At 54.9% G+C, this 20,719-nt stretch overlaps 2 protein-coding genes across 3 annotated transcripts; one reads left to right on the plus strand and one right to left on the minus strand.

Annotated features, from left to right (window-relative positions):
* Positions 1 to 815: 815 nt before the first annotated feature.
* Positions 816 to 2,429, minus strand: CLPS (colipase). 2 transcript variants are annotated; one of them, XM_016223698.2, is made up of 3 exons: positions 2,346 to 2,429; positions 1,366 to 1,488; positions 816 to 947 (listed from the first exon to the last, which is right to left on the minus strand). In XM_016223698.2, the coding sequence occupies exons 1-3, from the start codon at positions 2,427 to 2,429 to the stop codon at positions 816 to 818; spliced, it is 339 nt and encodes a 112-aa protein (XP_016079184.1). The 2 variants fall into 2 exon arrangements, with proteins under 2 accessions (XP_016079184.1, XP_016079185.1); XM_016223699.2 differs by lacking the exon at positions 1,366 to 1,488.
* An 8,116-nt stretch (positions 2,430 to 10,545) lies between these two features.
* LHFPL5 (LHFPL tetraspan subfamily member 5) lies at positions 10,546 to 19,789 on the plus strand. Its single transcript, XM_087817101.1, has 3 exons — positions 10,546 to 10,957; positions 13,565 to 13,808; positions 19,759 to 19,789. The coding sequence occupies exons 1-3, from the start codon at positions 10,546 to 10,548 to the stop codon at positions 19,787 to 19,789; spliced, it is 687 nt and encodes a 228-aa protein (XP_087673227.1).
* The last annotated feature ends 930 nt before the right edge of the window (positions 19,790 to 20,719 follow it).

Genomic DNA, 20,719 nt, shown 5'->3' on the forward strand with positions numbered 1-20,719 from the left:
GGGGTATGAAATTTTTATAGTAAGCTAAAACTTAATTCTCTGCAATTCCACCCAGTTGTCTTGGTGTGGATAACTGGGAGAGAACGGAACTGTAGGAAGGCGCCTGGAGTTAGATGGGTTTAGTGCCAACTTTATCTAATTCCGCGATGCTGAGCAAGGTACTTAACCTCTTTAAACTTTAGTCTCTTTTATGTCTAAAGTGGAGACAATACAGTCTCCCAGGATCGCTGTGAGGGTTTGATCTGAGAGCACAATAAGCCCACAGCAATGTTAGTGGTCTGGCCCTTCACACGTGGGTTGTGTCCATTGGTTGTCACATCTGAGAGTTGAACCCAGAAAAGAGGTGTGAGGTTGGATGCAGGGCAAAGAACAGGGGTCATTATAACTTTCCACCAGAGTGGGGCGAGTGTGTGTGCACACTCATGCACACGCATGCTTGCCTGTCTGAGAACTCGAGGAGCAAGGAAGGCACCCCTGGGAGGTGTGATCACTCCCCAGAAATGGAGAGAGTCTCTGCCTTACAACCTGTCTCTAGTCTGTGCAGTTTCATCCTGCCGGGCGTGAGGCCCACCCCTCCTTCCTCTGACCTGTTTGACGTCTGCCCTGATGGGGCAAAGGCTTGATGGAAGGAACAAGGAAGACACCAACTCGGCAATAACACCCAGGAGCCTGGGGAAGGTTTGCAGGAGGGGCTTTAATTGCCAAGAACTGAATCAGAAAAGCGGGGTGCTGGCCAAGGGGGTGGCCAGCCAGGGAGAGGGCAGGGAGGAGCATTCTTCTGCATGCTGGGCTGGAGCAGGGCTGGGTGGTTGGTTTCACTCCTTGGAGCGCCCAGCATCGCGGCAGGTGCCAAAGTTGGTGTTGGTGATGGAGCCCACGATGGACTTATCCCCCTCGCAGGTCAGGCCCCGCTCACAGGGACACTTGTAGTAAACCCCATAGAGTGTCTGCAGAGACATGGAGCCAGGGGAGTCACAAGCTGTGGGGGGGCTGCTTGGGGCACCACTTGCCTTGACTTGACCCCAAGAACCAGCAGGCAGTCGTCTCTTCAGATGGTGCTTCCCCTCCTGATGGCCTCCTCAGGGGGCGCTGTGGTTCCCACTCTGCCTCATTTGTGCTTACTAACTATATCTCCCTGGGGGGCCTCTATTTATCCATCCATGAAATGGGGATACCAAATCCCTGCCCCCACCCATCTTTCTGGTCAGTTGTGAGAGGCCAGGGGATGCCAAAGCGCTTTGAAGCCTGTTGACCTGCTCTCTTGGCTCAGCATTTGAGGTGCAGGCCGACCCTCCTCCCTGTCCCATCCCCAAGCCAGGGGGCCCTCCTCCTCCGGGTTGTGCACCCCCAGTCCTCCGGACCCACCTTGATAGAGCACTCGCTGTTCTCGCTGGCCTTGGGTGCGCAGCGGGCCAGGCTCAGCCCGCTTGTCCGGTGGCAGCATTTGCTCTTGCACTGGGCGCTGTTCAGGCAGAGCTCGCCCTCCTCCTGCGGGGGCAGCCGTCAGCCAGGACCCCTCCCCTGGGCCCCGTCTCCACCCACGACCGCTGACAGTGCCTCCCTGCCACCCACTCCCACCCCCTTCCCCAGGAGAGGCGGGCAGTGTGGTGCCGGAGGAGCAGCCCTGGCTGGGGGCAGGACACCGGGTTCTGGCACCGGCCTCACTACCAACTCCCCAGGTGACCCTGGGAAGCGGCTGCCCCAGCTCTGCCTCAGCGTCCCCATGGAAGGTGCACATGTGGCCCCCAAACCTCTCTGGGTCCCACACCTCTCTGAGGAAGACGCCTGTGAAAATTAAGGACCGTTTCCCTGGAAAACTCCTCCCTCCCGCACAGATTTTGCACATAATCTCAGCGGGATCCTGTCCCCCCAGCCCATGCATGTCACCGTGGATGGGGGTGGCCTGGAAAGGCTTTCCCCGCTCTGCCCTCGGTGGGGAGGCGTGTGGGGCAGGGGGAGGGCATGGCTCCGCGGGGCTGATCGTCATGGTCCCTGTCTCAGGTGCTTAGTGCTGAGGGCGGGAAGTGTGCGCTCGAGGCGAGAGCCAGAATCACTCTTTAAACCTCTGGGCCCTGAGCCAGGGTTTCCAGGGTGGATGCCAAGGGCTCTAGATTTTTTAAAGCTCCCTTAGCCAGGCTGAACCTCTGTGCCGTGTGCCATGCTGACCAGCCTTTTCAGGGGCCCCTGGGAAGAGGCGTAGGACATGGCACAGGCAGTGAAAGAAGAGATGCCTCACCTCCCAGCCCTCCAGCAGCCCCAGGCGGGGACACCAGAGGTGAAGAACTGCACTTAAGAAATTCCCACCCCGGGGTCCAGATGCCTCCTTCCCCCAAAGAGCCTCTTACCAAGTTGACAATGATTCCCCGGGGGTCGGGAACCGCATAGGCCACTGCCAGGGTGACAAGCAGAAGGACAAGGATCTTCTCCATGATGGATGGGCACAGCTGGTGTAGGGAGCAGCCAGCAGGTCAGGTGGCAGAAGACAAAGCCAGCTGGGCGGTGGGGCTATAAAAGAGGCCCTGTCCACATGTGACCCACCTTCCCCATCTCCCAGGGCCGCCGTGAGCAGAGGCCCAGCTGTGGTCACGCTGCTGGGGGGAGGGTGTCCTGATAAGGTGAGTAGGTGGCAACTGGGCACCTGGTACCTTTTGGGGGTGGTGGAGGGGTGATATTGCATCATGGTTAAGAGTGTGGACTCTGGAACACTTTCACCTGGACAGGTTACTAGCTGGGCAAATTATCTGTTCTGAGTCTCAATTTCCTCATCTGTCAGCTGAGGATAATTTCAAGTGTGGCTTGGTTGGTTGGGTTCTGTCCACACGCCGAAGGGTTGCTGGTTCAATTCCCGTCAGGGCACATGCCCAGGTTTTGGGCTCGATCCCTGGTAGTAGGCGTGCAGGAGGCAGCTGATGGATGTTTCTCTCTCCCTTCCTCTCTTTCTAAAAATCAATAAAAAACCTTAAAAAAAAAAGATTTGTAAGGGTTAAGTGAATGAATATATGTTATTTATAGTATATGTTAATAGTAGGGGAGTCATTGCAGAGGCCCTTAGAAGTCCCTCACTTAACATCTGAGGACAGGCTTGGCACATGTAAGCAGCGTGCGTTAGCTGCTGTTACGGTCAGTATGGTGCACCTCCGGTACCCGGAGCTCCTCAGCAGGGCTGGGGCTAGGGTGAGGCAGGAGAGGCCCCAGGTGTAAGCACATCCTTAAATTTTCATCCGAGGTACCTCTCTTGCCTCGCCCCAGTCTGGTCCTGCTTTGGGCCCCACCCAAACGCAGGCATCTGGCAGAGTCAGGCTCAGGTGAGTAGAGGTCCTGGCCTCCCCACTCCTCAACCTTCCCAGGCCCTCTTGGGGGTTTTAGGGCAGGCCCGGTTCCCTGTGGCCGACCAGCTCTGCGGCCCCAGGGCCAGGGGATGTGTGGTCTGGCTCTGGGTGTAATCCCCTTCCCAGAGGGCTGTCTCCAGGAGTCATTGCAGAGGCCCTTAGGAAGTCCTTCTCAAACGATTCTCTCCAGTTTCCTTTTCATTTCACTTAATAGCTGCAGTTCCGGCATTTAAGACTCACCCCTTCAGTTAAGGCTTCCCCTCACCCCGTCCCCTAGCCAAGGCCACGCGTGAGTGGGAGGAGGTCTGCGAGCCTCAGATGGCCCGGGGCTGGGGGCTGAGAAGGGCGCAGCTGCCTGAGTGTGCTCAGGTGTGGGCCAGAGCGGCTTTCCCAGGACTGTCGCTGCAGCCGGAGGGGGGGGCCCTTCCCAGCCCAGGAAGTGGAATCAGCTCCACCGGGGAGCCCCCGGATTGGGTTGCCGCAAGCATAGCTTTGATCCAGACAGACGTGGCTTCAAAAGTCAGCACCAACTGACTAGCTACATGACCTTGGACAACTGATTTAAACCTGTGAGCTCCCTCAACCTGTTTCCTCATCTACCTGAGGAGGCTGAGGGCCCCTTCCTTAGGTCAGGATTGAGTAAGACAGTGTCTGTGGTGTGACGGCCATGGATGGACCTAGCGGGCGTCACGCTGAGTGAAGCCAGTCGGACAGAGAAAGACACACACCATATGATCTCACCTATATGTGGAACTTAATGAACAAAATAAACTAACAGCCAAAACAAACAAACTCACAGATACAGAGAACAAACTGGTGATTGTCAGCGGGGAGGGGGCTGGGTGGGAAGGTGAAGGGACTGAGAAGTGCACCTTGGCAGTTAGGAACAGTCATGGGATGCGAAGTGCAGCGCAGGGAACACAGTCAGTAATACTGAGTAACTTGTGTGGTGCCAGGTGGGTGCTGGACTTATCAGGGGGATCACTTGGTAAGTTATATGAATGTCTAACCACTATGCTGTACTCCTGAAACCAATATAATATTGAATGTCAAGTGTCATTGGAAAAATAAAATAAATTAAAATGAACATTAAGAAAGACAATGTATGGCCCAGCCAGCGTGGCTCAGTGGTTGATCGACGACCTATGAGCCAGGAGGTCATGGTTCGATTTCCACTCAGGGCTTCGGGCTCCATCCCCAGTGGGGGGCGAGCAGGAGGCAGCCGATCAATGACTCCCATCATTGATGTTTCTCTCTCTCTCTCCCTCTCCCTTCATCTTTCTGAAATCAATAATAATAATTAAAAAAGACAATGTATGCAGAACCTCTCCCCTCCTCCCCGCCCCCATGGAAGTGCCTGGCACATAGTAGGTGCTCAGCCTGAGCACTACCACCCCCTTCCTCTCCCCCGACACCACTGGAGGGCGGAATATGAGGGAGCAGCTGGAGGGACCAGCCAGGAGTCCCTCAAAATGAGAGAAACTCCCCCAACTCTGGAGACGTGGAAATAACACTGACTAAAGGATCGCTGTCCTCTCTTATTTTTATAGAACAACGTGTTTAAAACCATTTTTCCCGTGAGCTCATCCTGGCCCCTCCTGCTCCCCCCACCCCCTTCACCCCAACACTCCTATGAGCTGAGCCCCAGGAAACTACTGTGGTTCCCCCCCCCCCCCCCCCCCCCCGAAAGCGAAGGCTGGGAGCAGGGGAGGGCACAGAGGAGCTGTTTCTATGTGCGAACGAGAACGACGCTTCGAGAAGATCGTGTCTGTCCCGGCTCCAGCTGGTCACTGCCACCTTCCCACAGGAGGAGTGGCGTCTTCTCATCACAGATGAGCTCAGCAAAGGGACGTGCGCAATGCTCGTGCTTCCAAAGTGTTAAGCAAGAAATAAGCACTTTCTGTACCAAAACCTCACACGGGTTAACCGGCCCTTCCGCAATCTAAGGAGTATTTTGCTTTGGGTTTTCCCCTTTGGAAAAGAACCGGGTTCTGGTTCCCACATGCAGCCGTAAGGGTTTTGCTCACGAGCATGGGTGAGAAAAGCCACAGGTGAAGGAGTACAGACCGTGCGACCCCGTTTCCACGAAGTTCAAGAAGCGGCAGAACTCAGCCACGGTGGCAAAAATCGTCAGGGCTGCCCTGGGAGGGGGCAGGGGGCCTCTGGAGGGTTGGGATTGTTCCAAACCTTGATCTGGGCCGTTGGTAGCACATTACTGTGTGTGATGTAAATGCCGCACCTCAAAAAACAAACAAAAGATGGGGCAAAATTCTCCCTGGTCAAGTTTCTCCGCCTGGGATGAGGGAGCTGGGGAGGTGCCGGGCCTCCTGCTGAGTGGGGTTGGGACGCAGTGGCTGGAGAAATGTGGCCAAGTCCCCCTGGGCGTCTCCGTGTCACCGTCCAAAATGTGCCCAACCTCGGGAGGGGGGCTCGGCCGCCCTAGGAAGGGAGCCGTCTTTGCCCCCCGCGGCTGGCTGGGCAGGGCGGGCATCTGAGCCAAGGGGCACAGGCCGTGCCCAGCAGCGCGCCTTCGAGCTGGTCTGACCCCGGGGACTCGGAAGCCCAGGAAGGCGGTTTTCTGACGTGCTGGGGGGGGGGGGGCAAGGGGAAAGCTGGGCAGCAGGGGGAAGGAAAGGTGCCTGAGCCATTGAGGAAGAAGCAGCGCAGCCAGGCCCTGATTTCCTGACGGGGTCCGGGTCCTGGTTACACACACACACCCCCTCACACACTCACACACGCACACTCACACACACCCTCCCACGCTCCCTTCCCACCCTGGGCTGCTTTCCTGCCCCTGGGGCCTGACACTCCCCTGTGTGCTTATAAACATCCCCTTTGCTTAAGCCACAAAGGCAGGCATCTCAGTCCTGGGAAAGAGCTCACAGCTCTGGATCCAGGTCGGGCGCGTGACAATCCAGGAGTCAGAGCAGGGAGCAGACAGGGAGTCCGCGCGGGACTCAGGTTCCCCATCGATGCACACCTTGCGGGGAGTCTCAGGCAGCGCGCTGGGGTGCGGGCGGGGTGCTGAGGACGGAGGCTGGCCTTGGTAGCGAGTCGTCCTGCCCCTGATGCTCACTGCGCTGCGGAGCCAGCCTCTGCAGAAGGTTCTCCGAGGCCCAAATGCTGTCTGGTTTTGCCCCAATTCTGGAGCTCCATCCACCCACCCTTTCCCTAAGCTCTTACTTAACTCTCCCAACTTACTCTGTCCCTCAGGCCCTCTCGCCTTACAGGAGAGGTGGTGTGTTTCCCCAGGTGCCACAAACAGACTTGGTGGCCTGAAGCAACAGAAATTTGTTCTCTTACATTTCCGGAGGCCTCCCTCCCTCCAGAGGTTCTGGGGGAGACTCCGTCCCGGGGCCTCCTCTAGCTCTTGGTAGTCACCAGCTTCTTGGCTGTGGCCACCTCATTCCAGCCTCCACCTCCATGCTCACATTGCCTTTTCTTATTTGTCCGCTCTCTCCTCTGTGTATCTCTTAGAAGGACACGTGTCCTTGGATTTAGGGCCCAGCCAGATAATCTGGTAGGATCTCCTTACCTCAAAATCGTTAACTTATTTGTATCTGCAAAGAACCCTTTTCCAAATAAGACAACTGTTGCAGGTTGTGGGATCAGGATGTGGCTCTTTTGGGGATAGGTAGTCACAGCACTTGACGTTCTACCTCCCACGAAGATTTCCCCTCCCCGCTGTGCTCAGGGCCGTCTGAGTGGGGCTGTCACGTCACAGAAGCCCACTGCTAACTGGGGGCGGCAGAACTGCCTAGAGCAGGCAGAGGCAGGGCCTTCCCCGGGGAGAGAGGAGGCCCGCCCTGCCCCGGGCTCACACAGCAGGGTGTCACCCCCACGGAGGAAGGAGGCTAGGACGCTGGTCAGCCAAAACCAAAACCAACCATGTGACAACTGTCCACTAGAGACAGGAGTCACCACCCCCGCATCTTCCGAGTCACTGATAGCGGCTGTTTCTACAACTCCCTTGGGGACATAGCACTGGTTTTTATTTATTATTTGGAGAGGGAGAAGGAGCACCGAGGGCTTTGGTTAGCTCTCCCTGGTGTATTAATCTTTAGGGTCGGGGGCGAGGTAAGGATTCCACCACTTCCTGAGGTGAGCTGGTCTGACCATTCAGGAACGTGGGCTGTGTTCAGGCCTTGCTGTTCAGTACTCTCACACTCCCTGAGTCTTTATTTTTATTTTTTAAAAATATGTTTTTATTGATTTCAGAGGGAGGAAGGGAAAGAGAGAGAGAGAAACATCGATGTGAGAATGGAACATTGATCGGCTGCCTCCTGCATGCCCCCTACCAGGGATGGAACCCAGGCATGTGCCCTGACAGGGAATGGAACCGGCAACCTCTCAGTGCACAGGACGGTGCCCAATTAACTGAGCCACACTGGCCAGGTCTATATATATTTTTAATCCTCAGAGAGAGGAAGGGAGAGAGAGAGAGAGAGGGAGAGAGAAACATCGATGTGAGAGGGAAACATTGATGGATTGCCTTCCAAACACACCCAGACCAGGATCAAACCTGCAACCTAGGTATGTGCCCTGACTGGGATCAAACCCGTCACCTTTTGGTGACTGAGCCACCTGGCCAGGGCTCTGGTGCCCATATTTGGATCAGGTACAACCCTTTGGTTAAAACCTACTCTGGCTAATGAAAGCAAAAGGGAAGGGAATGGAAGGATAGTGGGCAGGTCACTGAGCTGGAGAAGGAACAGAGCGACCTATTTTAGGCCTGAAGCTCCCGGTGGCAGGAGCTCATGGATTGTTTCCTGAGGATGCTGCCGTGACTTGACTATGCAACACCTTTTCCTCATGTCGATCCACCACCAATTCAGGCTCCCCAGCCCAGCCTCGGGTCTGCCTGCCTGTGGTCGGCTGTCCCGCCCGAGCCTCAGGAAGCAGGGGAGGCTGCTCTCCGAGGCCGGGGAGGCCACGCTGAGCAGGCCAAACCAAGGGCGCCCACCAGCCCCTAAAAGCTCGCCCCCAGCCCATGGCCTTTCCTAAGGGGGGTGTGGGGGGAACAGCCCCTGCCCTGGGGAAGCTCCCAGTCTGGTGGTGGAGACATAGGCCATGCCCTCGATGAACTTCCTGTCTGACGGTGAAGACTGGTCACTAAACCCGAGATTTAAGAGAAAGAGGAAACATGTTGAAAGCTGGGTTGATTTTAATAGTGAAAAACCAGAAACTGCCAAGACACTCCCAGAGGGGAAATGATTAAACAAGCATTAAAATAATGTTTTTGAAAAAAATAGAAATATGAGAAAATATTAATGGTATAATGCTAAGTGAGAAACTTGGATACTAAATTGTATGTACATTTTCATCCAACTGTTAATGCAGTAGGTGCAGAAGGAGGGGAGCACACAAAATGTTAACAGGTAATAACAATAACATAATAATAATAATAATAATAATAAGCATTTTTGAGCACTTTTGTATATGAGGCCTTGGAGTAAACAGTTTCCATATATTATTTTTCCTGACCTTTATGTGATAGAAACTATTACCCCCATTTTATATATGAAGAAACTGAGGCTCAAGATGACTAAATCTGTGGATGGTCACCTAGCTAATAAGTGCTGATTCAAATCCAAATCATCTAAATCCCAAAGTCCATCTTTTTTTTTTTTAAATCTTTACTCGAGGATATGTTTTCATTGAGTTTTTAAAATATGTTTTTTTAATTGATTTTAGAGAGTGGGGGGGCATCAATCCGTTGCCTTCCACTTGCACCCCGCACCCTGAATGGGGACCCAACCTGCAACCTGGGCGTGTGCTCTGACAGGAAATCAAACTGCCACCTTCGGGTGCCCTGAAGGGCCCTCAGCCCACTGAGCCACACCGGCCAGCGCCAAAGCCCATCTTTTAACGATTATCTTGTCTCTCCTTAGCTCCCGATGGGGTAATGAGTTATTTTTATTCTTCTACGAATTTTCCTAGGTCTCTACACTAACCGTCTACTTCCATATGAAAGCAGGAGGAAGATACGTTTTGAAAAGAGGGGAAAGAGAAACATGCAACAAGAACATAAATAAGAGGAGAAAGGCATTGTGTCAGAGCACGCGGCCCGGCCAGCGCGGCTCAGCGGCTGAGCCCGGGCCCAGGAGCCAGGAGGCGGGGGTTCGGTCCCGGGTCAGGGCACAGGCGGGGCTGCGGGCTGGGCCCCAGGCGGGCACCGCGCGGGGGCTGCGGGCTGGGCCCCAGGCGGGCACCGCGCGGGGGCTGCGGGCTCGACCCCAGGCGGGCACCGCGCGGGGGCTGCGGGCTGGGCCCCAGGCGGGCACCGCGCGGGGGCTGCGGGCTGGGCCCCAGGCGGGCACCGCGCGGGGGCAGCCGCCGGTGCTGCTTCTCTCCCTCCCTCCCTCCCTCCGAAATCAGTAAAGATACATATGTATTTAAAAGCATATGTTAAGGTCTGAGAAAGCTCATAAGGATCGTGTACTTTGTCGTTGCTTCTGTTACCAGCCTGCATTGCACATATATAGAATGTTTTTCCTAAATAATTATAAGATAATGTACTTATAAATGCATCACATATTTCAACCCCACGCACATGCGCTTCCGCGCGGACATCTCGCCGTTTCCGAGGCGGGGGCCGCCCTTCTGTGTCTGTGGCTCTTTTAGGGGAGACGCCCTCCGACTGGGCTCAGCGCCGCTGAGTGAGGGGAGGGACCAGAAACCGGGGACCCGGAGACAAAGTCGGGAAAGGGCTCGCCCGCCTCGGGCGCCCGCGGGGCGGGGGCGGGGCGGGCGGGGCGCGGGGCGCGCGCGGGGGGAGCGGCGGGAGGGAGCGGGAGGGAGCGGGAGGGAGCGGGAGCGACGGGGCAGCCGCAGCCCCCCCGCAACTCCCGTCCTCGCTCCTTGGAGCGGAGGGGGCCCCGGCTCCCCGCGGCGCGCTCGGGCCCGCGCTCCGAGGCCGCCCCCCCCCCCCCGCGCGGGGCGCTGGCCGCGGTGCTGAAGCGGCGCCGTCCGCGGGAGGCGGGGCCCGGCCGAGGGGGCGGCGCTCGGGGCCCGCAGGGGACACCCCGAGGGGCAGGCGGCGCGGGCGGGCCCGAGAGCCCGCGCCCGGGAGGAGCCGGCAGACCAGCCCCGGGCCGCCCCGACGGCCGCCCCCTGCCGCGCGTCCTGGTTGCCCACCTCGGAGGGACGCCCGGCTGGGGGGTGGCCCGCGCCCGCCCCCCGCCCCCCGCCCCGCGGCCCCGACCCCGCCGGCGCCATGGTGAAGCTGCTGCCCGCGCAGGAGGCCGCCAAGATCTACCACACCAACTACGTGCGCAACGCCAGGGCCATCGGCGTGATGTGGGGCACGCTGACCATCTGCTTCTCCGTGCTGGTCATGGCGCTCTTCATCCAGCCCTACTGGATCGGGGACAGCGTCAGCACCCCGCAGGCCGGCTACTTCGGCCTGTTCTCCTACTGCGTGGGCAACGTGCTGTCCTCCGAGCTCATCTGCAAGGGCGGCCCCCTGGACTTCGGCTCCATCCCCTCCAGGGCCTTCAAGACGGCCATGTTCTTCGTGGCCTTGGCCATGTTCCTCATCATCGGCTCCATCATCTGCTTCAGCCTGTTCTTCGTCTGCAACACGGCCACGGTCTACAAGATCTGCGCGTGGATGCAGCTGGCGGCGGGTGAGCGGCCCCGGCCCCCGCCCGGCCCTGAGCGCGGAGCGGGCGCCCCGACGGGACGGCCGAGCGGCACCGCGTCCCCGCCTCACCCGCAGGAGGGGCGGAGGCGCGCGAGGGCCGGGGGCGTGCCCGGGGCGCAGCTGGTGGGGAGGCGTCAGGCGGCCTGGCTCCCAGGCCACGACACCAGGGGCTGTGGCTGCTCTGGGAGGGAGAAGGAGAGAGAAGGCTTCCCTCGTCAGCTGCGTGGGGTTGCCACTCCGCTGCGGGGCAAAGGAGTGATGCCAGCCGGGCGCAGTCGAGATGCCACATCGCCCACTCTGCGCCTTTGTCCCTCCTCCTCTAAGGGTCCCCAGGCCCCGGCCCTGGCGCCTTCCCTCCCACCCGGACTGTCTCAGGGAAGACTCTAAGTCAGCCGTGGATTTAGAATGTTTTGCCGCGCGTGACCTTCCCATAGAAACGCGCGTTTGAGTTCCCTGTTTCAATGGAGCGAAAGTCTTTGCTCCCTAATTGTAGGTCTCCAGGCTTGAGGCAGCGGTGTGGCCGGGGTGCTGTCCAGGGCCTTCAAAGCTGTGTGTGCTCAGAGGCAAGGCCCCCCACGCCCCCTTTTCCTGCCCCCGGCCCAGGCAGGACTCAGTGGGCCAGCCGGTCTCACTCTCGTCCAGAGCCGGGGAAAAGATGGCCTAAGACTCTTCCCTGCCGCCCTCGGTGCCTCCCCGCCCCAAGGCCTTCACTCAGCCTGTCCGTGGCGGGGAGATGTCCAGGCCAGAGCGGTTTGCTAGAGTAAGAAGCAGCGTCACCCTTAACAGGGGGAAGGAAACAGGGGTCAGGATTCCAGACGACTAAACACATAGGCTCAAGACTGTCGGAGTTGGAGGGGACCCCAGGGAGCTGCAGCCCCCTGCCCCCCAACTATAGATGGGGAGTCCGGGGCTGAGAGGGACTAAGACCTGGCCAAGCTGTTGCAGAGCAGCTGGGAGCCAAGGGCCTGGGAGACAGGGCAGAGTCGAGTTGCACATGCACGTAGTATAATGATTTCAGATCATCTGGAGGAACCTCACCGCGATGCCGGGGGCGGGTATTCCTCCCATCTGACAGATAAGCTCCAAGGGGGTAACCTGTCTTTGAGCACGCAGGGAGTGCGGGATAGAGCCTTTGACCCAGGCCTTTCACCAGGCGTCAGAGCTGCCCCCCATCTCCCCGTCCTCTGTAGTCTCTCTGTGACGAGGGAGAGGCTGGGCAGGGGGAAGCAAGCCTCGGTGGGCAGCGGGGAGGAGGAAGGCGAATGAACGGTTCACAGTTTGGCGACAGGAGTAGAATGGACCCTGGCGTGCCTGCCAACTGGTCCTGCACATCAGAGTCAGGGGGTGCTAGAGACACAACCAGCCCTCTCATGCTCTGGCCTGCCCCTCCCCACCCTCCCCCAACCGGTGTCATTTGCTGGGAGGGCTCGGGTCCGGGAGGGGGCATCTGGCCCCTGAGCCAGACTCCGGGTCATGGAACTGGAGACACTGTTAGCAGAGGTGGCCGGGCGCCACCCCATGAAACATTTATGTTGGGGGAGAGGAGAGGCGGTGTCCTGTTCCCGTCCTCAGTGCTGGGGAAGGGAAGATGAGCCCAGGGAGGGATGGGGGGCCCAGAGGCAGCAGCTGGGAGATGCATCTCTTTGAAGAGGCCTTCGCCAGTTGGCTTGACCCTGCCAAGAAGCCTGGCACCAAGAAAGGGGGCAAGAGAAGGGAAAGAGGCCTGATGGCTGGACGAGTGGGGGGCTGTACCCTAATGTTAGCCGGCCTTCCGGATGCCAGGCGTAAGCTGAGTGAGGTCCCAGCTCCTCCACACAGGCAAGGCGAGCCGCGGCCTCGGTCGCCTCATCTGGGTGATGTAGCAACAGCCCCTCCTAGCGCAGGGCTCGCGAGGGCTTTACGGGTCAGGAGGGGTGTGATGATGCCGCAGTGATGAACAACGCCCAAGTCTCAGTGGCTTGAAATAAAGGTTCATGTTCTCCTCATGGTTCACGCTCACTGAGGCTCAGTCGGGGGCCCTGCCCTCACTGTTCCCTTCTGGAACCAGGCTGATCGGCGTCACCTGCCGCTGCAGAGGGAGAGGGGCTCTGGAAGGTCTCCCCGAGCTGTTCAATGCTCTGGCCCAGAAATGCTCATATTTTATTGGCCAGAGCAGGTCAGATGGTTTTGCCCAACTAACGTCAAGGGAAGGAGGGGGTCAAGGGAGTATAACCCTACTGTGTACCTGGAATATTTGTGAACAGCTCTAATGACATCCACACCCACCGAGGCCCATCTGACTTCAATGCCAGTAAGAAGAGCAACAGCTAACATTAGTTGGCTACTGACCACGTGCCCGATCCTGCAGTAAAATTTCTTTACGTAATCCTCCTAACCCTGCCACGAGTCAGGTATTATCCCAATTTTACAGATGAGAGAATGGAAGTCAGAAAGGGTAAGTCAACCTGCCTAATACTTTATGCCCTGCTGCCCCTGGGCCTCTCAGGCTGTTAACGCAAGGAGGAGGGAGGGGGTAAGACGACCGCACAGCGAGGCGGGGGGCAGGCCGAGCACACCCAGCCCCACACATCTGCCCCTTCTGCCCCGTCAGCCACAGGCCTGATGATTGGCTGCCTGGTCTACCCCGACGGCTGGGACTCGAGCGAGGTGCGGCGCATGTGCGGGGAGCAGACGGGCAAGTACACGCTGGGCCACTGCACCATCCGCTGGGCCTTCATGCTGGCCATCCTGAGCATCGGGGACGCCCTCATCCTGTCCTTCCTGGCCTTCGTGCTGGGCTACCGGCAGGACAAGCTGCTCCCCGACGACTACAAGGCCGATGGACAAGGTAACTCGCCCCACCCCCCAGGCAGGGGGGCCCCCTCTCAGCCGGTCCCCGAGGCTTGGCCTCTGGCCAAGAGGTGGGGACCCCAGGTCCAATCAGACAGAGGCCAAAGGCCCGGGGAGGGTTGCGATCTGGCAGGTCGTGAGGGGGTGACAGTCCTGTGGGGCGGAGGCTGTCCTGTCCCCTGCTTTCTCAGGGTCTGTAGGCAGAGTCCTGACCCAGCCTGGGGAGCCAGGCGTGGCCTCCCTAAGCAGCAGCCCTGGACTGCAGATGGGGAGAGCTGGAGCTCTGGGGGGTGAGCCTTGGGGTTCTCCATAGGCCCATCCTGTTTGTGTCCTCTCATCTAAATCCTACCCCTCAGTCATCAAAGTGAGTTGTAGCCGACCCTGGGGCCCGGGCGGGCCTTCAGGAAGCCTCCTCTCACTGCTTCCCATTGGCCTCCCTTCCTCCTAGGCTCGTCTCATTAAACTTCCTCTACCTTGAGGGGCTTTTTCAGCACATACATTTCATTTCCTCGTCATAGGGCAAGGCCTCTCTCACACCCTGTGAACCCCAAAATGCTTACTCCCAGCAGATGGCCACCATGCGGGGCCTGTCACGCCTCCAGTCTCCTTTCCCCAGACTTGTCTTCATATCACCCATGGGGCCTGAACTAGAAGACAGAGCCAAACTCCCTTTTCCCCTGTGACCAAAGGCCCTTCCCAGGTGAAGAACTTGAAGCCCTCCAGGGAGACCACCTAGATGTTCACAGAAAGGTGGAAGCAAAGAGGAGCGCAGAACTCGGGTCTCCTCTGGCTCAGCCCAGGGCCCACTTCTCTATAGGGAAGTAATTGGAATATCTCACCTTTCTTTGGAAGTAGAAGAGAGACTCACAAACCTAAGTTACGGGGTTAAAGATGGAAACCAAATTACCAGAATGAGCTGGGCCGAGGGGGAGAGGAGAGAGAGAGAGATTTCTATTGCAGTAGATTCCTATAGTTCCTGGGTCCTGGGGACACTTAGAGCCCGGGTCCCTTGCAGACCCCATAAAGGAAGGGAAATGGAAGTAGTATTAGCTGAGCCTCCTCTGTGTGCAGGAGTGATGTCAGGTTCTTATGGGCCATTTTATTTAACCCTCGCAGCGACCCTGTGAGGAAAGGTTGGAGGTGGGGATTCCTCAATCGGCACAGCTTTCTGCATTGAGGGAGGTTCTTCCAGGGAGGCCTCAGCAGGAGTTGCTGGAGGCAGGTTGTCTAGCTCTCAGCCTCAAGGGCCACCCTTAAATCTGCCTGGACACAGGTACAGAGCATTTTTATGTTACTCATTTGTAGTCTTTTTTTAAAAAAAATATATCTTTATTGACTTCAGAGAGGAAGGGAGAGGGAGAGGGAGAGGGAGAGATAGAAACATCAATGATGAGAGTCATTGACCGGCTGCCTCCTGCACGCCCCCTGCTGGGGATCAAGCCCGAAACCCGGGCCTGTGCCCTGACCGGGGATCGAACCGGGACCTCCTGGTTCTTAGGTCGATGCTCAACCGCTGAGCCACACCAGCCAGGCTAACGTGCTTTCTTATAAAGACATGGTTTTGTTCCTTTGACACTTTCTTTACTAACCAGAATGTCAATTCTTTCCTCTTCTTCCTTCCCTCTCCTTTTGTATCCCATGCAGTTTGTCTTCCATTTTCTCAGATTTTCTTCCCTGCGCACTTTCGTCCCCTCACTGTCATACAGGACAGTGTTGTTTACCTCAGTGTTGTTTCCAGTAAAAAAGGGGGCATGAGCCCCTGCTCTGCTGCCTCCGAGACTGTGGGGCAGAAGTGAAGCCTTGCACTGGTATATAGTTGCCAGTCTACTCTTCAGGGGTTAAGGAAGCAGAGGAAATGTGTGTGGGCTTTGGAGTCCGAACTGGGTTTAAAGTTTTGGCCCCGTTGTTAACGAGCTGTGTGACTTTGCAGAGGTTACTTGACTTCTCTGAGTCTCAGTCCTCATCTGAGCCTCGTTTCCATGGGGTTAAGTAACCTACTTCAAAGGACTGTGCTCAGGAACAAGATAAAATATCTACTCTTGTGACTTCTATTGAAGATTATTCTGGAGCTTACAACCAGGGCAATCAGTCCAGGAAACTAAATAGGAGAAGTTGAATTTGGAGAGGAAGAAGTAAAAATACCTTTTAAATGGATGACATGACTTTGTATATGGAAAATCCTAAATGATCCGTTAAAAAACTATCAAAGCTAATACCCAACTTTGACAAGATCGCAGGATATAAGAGCAATATACAAAAATCTATTGGATTTGTGGACACTCACAATGGACAATCTGAAAATGAAATTAAGAAAACAATTTCATTTACAATAGCATCAAAAAGAATAAAATAGGAAAAATTTAACAAAAGAACTGCAAAAACTATACATGACAAATTTTAAACATCGTTGAAAAAAATTCAAGTTCTAAATAAATGAATACACCCATGTTCATGGGTCAGAAGACTTAATACTGTTAAGCTGGTAATGTTACCCAAACTGATCCACAGATTGGATGCAATCACTACAAAAATCCCAGCTGGCTTTTTGCAGAAATGGACAAGCTGATCCTAAAATTCATATGGAAATGCAAGAGACCAAGAACAGCCAAAACCATCTCAAAGAAGAACGAAGTCAGAGGATGGACATATCTTGATTTCACAACTTACTACAAAGCTACAGTAATCAAGATAGTGTGGTACCTGCCTCAGGATAGACACACAGATCAATGGAATAAAATTGAGAGGCCAGAAGTAAACCCAAACACCTACGGCTGACTGATTTCCAACAAAGATGCCAACACCATCAAATGGGAGAAATAATAGTCTTTTCAATAAATGGTGCTGGAACAACCAGATATCTACTTAAAAAAAAAACAAACTAAGATGGACCACCTACCCTACATCATATATAAAAATCCAAACTGGACCAAATACCTAATTGTAAGATATAAAACTCTTAGAAGAAAACATAGGGTCAAGCTTCCTGACCTTGGATTAAACACTGGTTTCTTAGCTATGACATCTGATACACAAACAATCAAAAAACCGAAAAGTAGACAGATCGGATTTTACCGAAACTGAAAACTTTTGTGCTTCAAAGGACACCATCGAGAAAATGAAAAGACAATTCACATATTGGGAGAAAATATTTGCAAATCATAATTATAATTCTAGTATCCAAAGTATATAGAGAACTCTTACAACTCAACAATAAAAATACAAACCACCCAATTTTTAAAGTGGGCAAAGGATTTGAACACACATTTCTCCAAAGAAGACGTACAAATGGCCATAAGCACGTGGAAAGATACTCGGCGTCATTAGTCATTAGGAAAATGCAACTCAAAACCACAGTAAGGTTACATTTCATACCCGCTAGGACGGCTGAGATAAAAAGGACGAACAAGTCGGTGGTGAGCCCGGGGAGCTTGGCACCCCCATACCCTGTGGGGAAAATGTGAAATTTGCAGGTGCTGTGGAAAACAGAATGGCAGCTCCTCCGACGGCTGCACGTAGTTACCATGTGCCCAGCAGTCCCACTCCTGGGCATACGTGCAAGAAAACTGAGAACATACGTTCATGTAAAAACTTGTGCATGCGTGTCCCTAGCAGCATAATAGTGAAAAGAGTGGAAACTACCCAGATGCGCAGTAACTGATGAATGAACAGTGTGTATATGTCCGTACAATGGAATATTATTCAGCCACAAAAGGGAACGAAGTACTGAAAGTTGCTACCAGAAGCCCGACACAAAGACCAGCTAGTACATGAGCCTAAGCGGACGTTCAGACCAGGCAAACGCGGGGACACAGACAGAGACTGTCGTGGTGGCCGGGGTCAGGAAGGGGGGAAATCGGGAGCGATTGCTAATGGGCACAGGGTTTCTTGGATGAAAACATTCTAGAATTACTTAGGAGTGATGGGTGCACAACCTAGTGAATGCCCTTAAAACCACCACGTTGTAGCCCAGCCGGGTGGCTCAGCGGCTGAGCATCGACCTATGAACCAGGAGGTCCCGGCTCGTCCCGGGCAGGGCACAGGCCCGGGCTGCGGGCTCGATCCCCGGCGGGCAGGAGGCCTGCAGGAGGCAGCCGATCAATGACTCATCATTGATGTTTCTCTCTCTCCCTCTCCCTCTCCCTTCCTCTCTCTCTCTGAAATCAAGAGAAAAAATATTAAAAAAACCCCACCGAGCTGTATGCTTTAAATGAGTAAAATTTAGGTTAATGAGTTATATCTCAATAAGAAAATAAGATTGTGCTGAGGACTAGATAGTGCACATAAAACACAATGCCTGCATGTTACAGGTGATTAATCAATATTCGTTCTCTCCCTTCTGCCTTCCTGGTGTCTCACTTTTCACACGGTCCCTCTGCCCAGCCAGCAGGGGTGCCTGGGCCCAGTGGCAGACACCGTCGGCCCCGGGGTGCAGTGGGGAGGGAGGAGGTCGAAAGTGGACGTTGGGCCTGATACGGAGTCAACCTAGCACCGTGGAATCGCAGGCTGATGAATGCGACGCACAGAAAGTGCAAAGCTTTCTTGAGCATGAGTAAGAGGAATGTGATGGGGAATTATCTCGAAAACAGGCTGTAAACAAGCACCGGTCTCTCTTTCTTTGCAGAGGAAGTCTGACGCCTCTGAAGGGCGGTGAGTACTGCACCCGGGTGGTCCGCGCCTTTGGGTGGCCCGTGGCTTCTGTTTCCTCGCTGAATGGCCGGGCTGTGCGGGCGGTGAGGCAGCCTGGGGACCACCCAGGGGACAGGACCTGGCTGGCGTCTGAACCCGGGGTAAACAGAAACCCTTTAGTTTTACTTGTGTCTTGAGAAGTGGGCAAAGAGCAGGGAGAGAAGAAAGAATTTAAAACAGGTGGCTTCCCAAACTCATCTTTCTGTGGGGCCTGCGGACAAGGACCCCCCTTTACACTGTAATTTGGTCCCTGATTTTCAGAAAGAATTGGAAGGATTCGTAGGACATACACTAGGAAAATCTAATAAAGTAAAAAACAAAGCCGTAAGAGGAAAACAAGTACCCCAGAAAGCTAGGCTAATGGAATTACTGTATTGAGTATTAAATTTAGCTCCATGCTTCCTGACGTGAGGCAAAAACAAAACACCAGCTAACCAGTTTTAATGCATGGCTGAAAAGGCAGCACATCGTATTAATATCCTCATTGTCTTTTAAGTTTCCAAAATGTGACTTAACAAGAGCATTAAGGAACACATTTTAAAAAAGGAAAAAGGACAGCCCAGGGCAGGATCAGCTCCCTAATAGCTGCCCTTGACTGGGGACCCACGGCAGGCCGGGCACTTCATGCGGGTGGGGCTGAGTATCTATCTCCCTTTAAACTACTTTAATTTTCCAAATCCCCTTCCAGTCTAGATATACTTCTTTGAATAATTTTAAACTCAAAGTTTAATCTGCACCCAGTCGGCTGGGGATCTTGTCCAAGTGCAGGTCGGCTCGGCGGCAGCTAGGCCCAGACCCTGCCTTCTCACCAGCTCTCCAGCGACGGGGCTGGAATCGGGGTCGCACTTTGAGTAACAAACTATTTGAGATATTTGCTCATGTTTTCCCCAATGTTCATTATTAAAATTTTAAAAGCTGCCAACCCCACGGCCCTGGTGTGCCACCGAATGGCTAAAGCTGACCGTGGTTATTGGCCATTTGGGATGCTGTCATTGATAACTGTCTGATAGATTCTGGAATGGAACTGCTGGGTCACAGGTAACTGCCCCTCTATGTCTGCTCCCCTTTTTTCGCACGGCTTTTTATTTACATTTTAACAGACACGAGTTTCTTTCTTGAGGGACACTGAATACTCTAATGAGGAAGATCGCATGCTGGGTGGAAATGAATCAAAATGTGAGCTTCCATGGAGGAGTTTTTCTTTTTATTGGCTTTAAAAGTATAAAATTTTATAATCTTAAACTCTTTTGTTGTTTTTAAGGATCACAGGTCATCTATTTCCCCGACACTGGAAAATTAGGGAAGAGAGTTCTGAGATGAAACTGGTTCCTGCCGCGCACCGTCCCTGGCTCCTGCAGGCCTGCAGCCCGGCGCCGTCTCTGCAGGGCTGGGACCCTGCGGGCTCCTGAGACAGGCCACCGAGTGGCCGCAGGAAACTTGCAGGCAAAGCAGGACCCCAGCGACCCACATCAACGGCATTCGGACATGGTCCCTCTCTCCTGACCGGGACCCAGGTTCTCTTCCGATCTCTTCATGCCCGAAACCACTTTTCCCTCTCGAGGCCTCTCCTCTGTCAAGGGAGAGGGCGAGTGAGTCCACGTCTAGGGGCCCCGGGTCCGAGTCTCCCACAGCCCAATTCACCGAGGACACCTTCGAAGGCCCGCGGGACCCCGCCACCGGCTCTCAGGGCGCCGGAGCAGGCGGCTAAGCGAGCCGGGCCATTCCAGGCTGACGTTTAGAGCTGTTCGCGTCTCCTTTCTCACGTTTTGTTTCCTTATTGATGCTCAGAAGAGGGCCCAGCAGACTCTGAATCCACTAGGAAGTCTAATCAAGGTCGGTGAACAGCCCGCAGGCGCGGCTCTGGCTGGAGCGCCCGCGGGGCACCGAAGCGGCACGGGTTCGATTCCCAGGCGGGGCGCGTGCGGGAGGCAACCAATCCGTGTGTCTCCCTCCCTCGCCCCTCCCGCCCACACTCCCTTAAAAAAAAAAAAGTGTGAACATAGGATCTACAAACTTGAGACGAAATTGATTTTTACCCTTTGCAGCCCCAAGTCACACCTCTGCATGGCGCCCACACTGACCCCACCAGAACTGGCTCCGCTTCAGAAATCCACTACCTGTGTCCAAGAAATTTGTTATAATCGATGATAGATCTTGCAAAACCCTTGGATCTGGCATACTTCATGGCGAGTGTTTCGCCAGCCTCCAGACGGGAACTGTTTAGGTCGTA

The sequence above is a fragment of the Miniopterus natalensis genome, chromosome 5 (genome assembly GCF_054644295.1).
Source record: "Miniopterus natalensis isolate mMinNat1 chromosome 5, mMinNat1.hap1, whole genome shotgun sequence".
NCBI classification, from domain to species: Eukaryota; Metazoa; Chordata; class Mammalia; order Chiroptera; family Miniopteridae; genus Miniopterus; species Miniopterus natalensis.

Excerpts from the sequence above, each read along its gene's own strand:
- CLPS (XM_016223698.2), bottom strand. The coding sequence starts at position 2,429 with ATGGAGAAGATCCTTGTCCTTCTGCTTGTCACCCTGGCAGTGGCCTAT. Across the intron at positions 1,489-2,345 it reads GGGGAATCATTGTCAACTTG|GAGGAGGGCGAGCTCTGCCT; the intron begins GTAAGAGGCTCT and ends CTGCCCCCGCAG. Across the intron at positions 948-1,365 it reads ACAGCGAGTGCTCTATCAAG|ACACTCTATGGGGTTTACTA; the intron begins GTGGGTCCGGAG and ends ATGTCTCTGCAG.
- LHFPL5 (XM_087817101.1), top strand. The coding sequence starts at position 10,546 with ATGGTGAAGCTGCTGCCCGCGCAGGAGGCCGCCAAGATCTACCACACC. Across the intron at positions 10,958-13,564 it reads GTGGATGCAGCTGGCGGCGG|CCACAGGCCTGATGATTGGC; the intron begins GTGAGCGGCCCC and ends CTGCCCCGTCAG. Across the intron at positions 13,809-19,758 it reads GCCGATGGACAAGGTAACTC|GTCATCTATTTCCCCGACAC; the intron begins GCCCCACCCCCC and ends TAAGGATCACAG.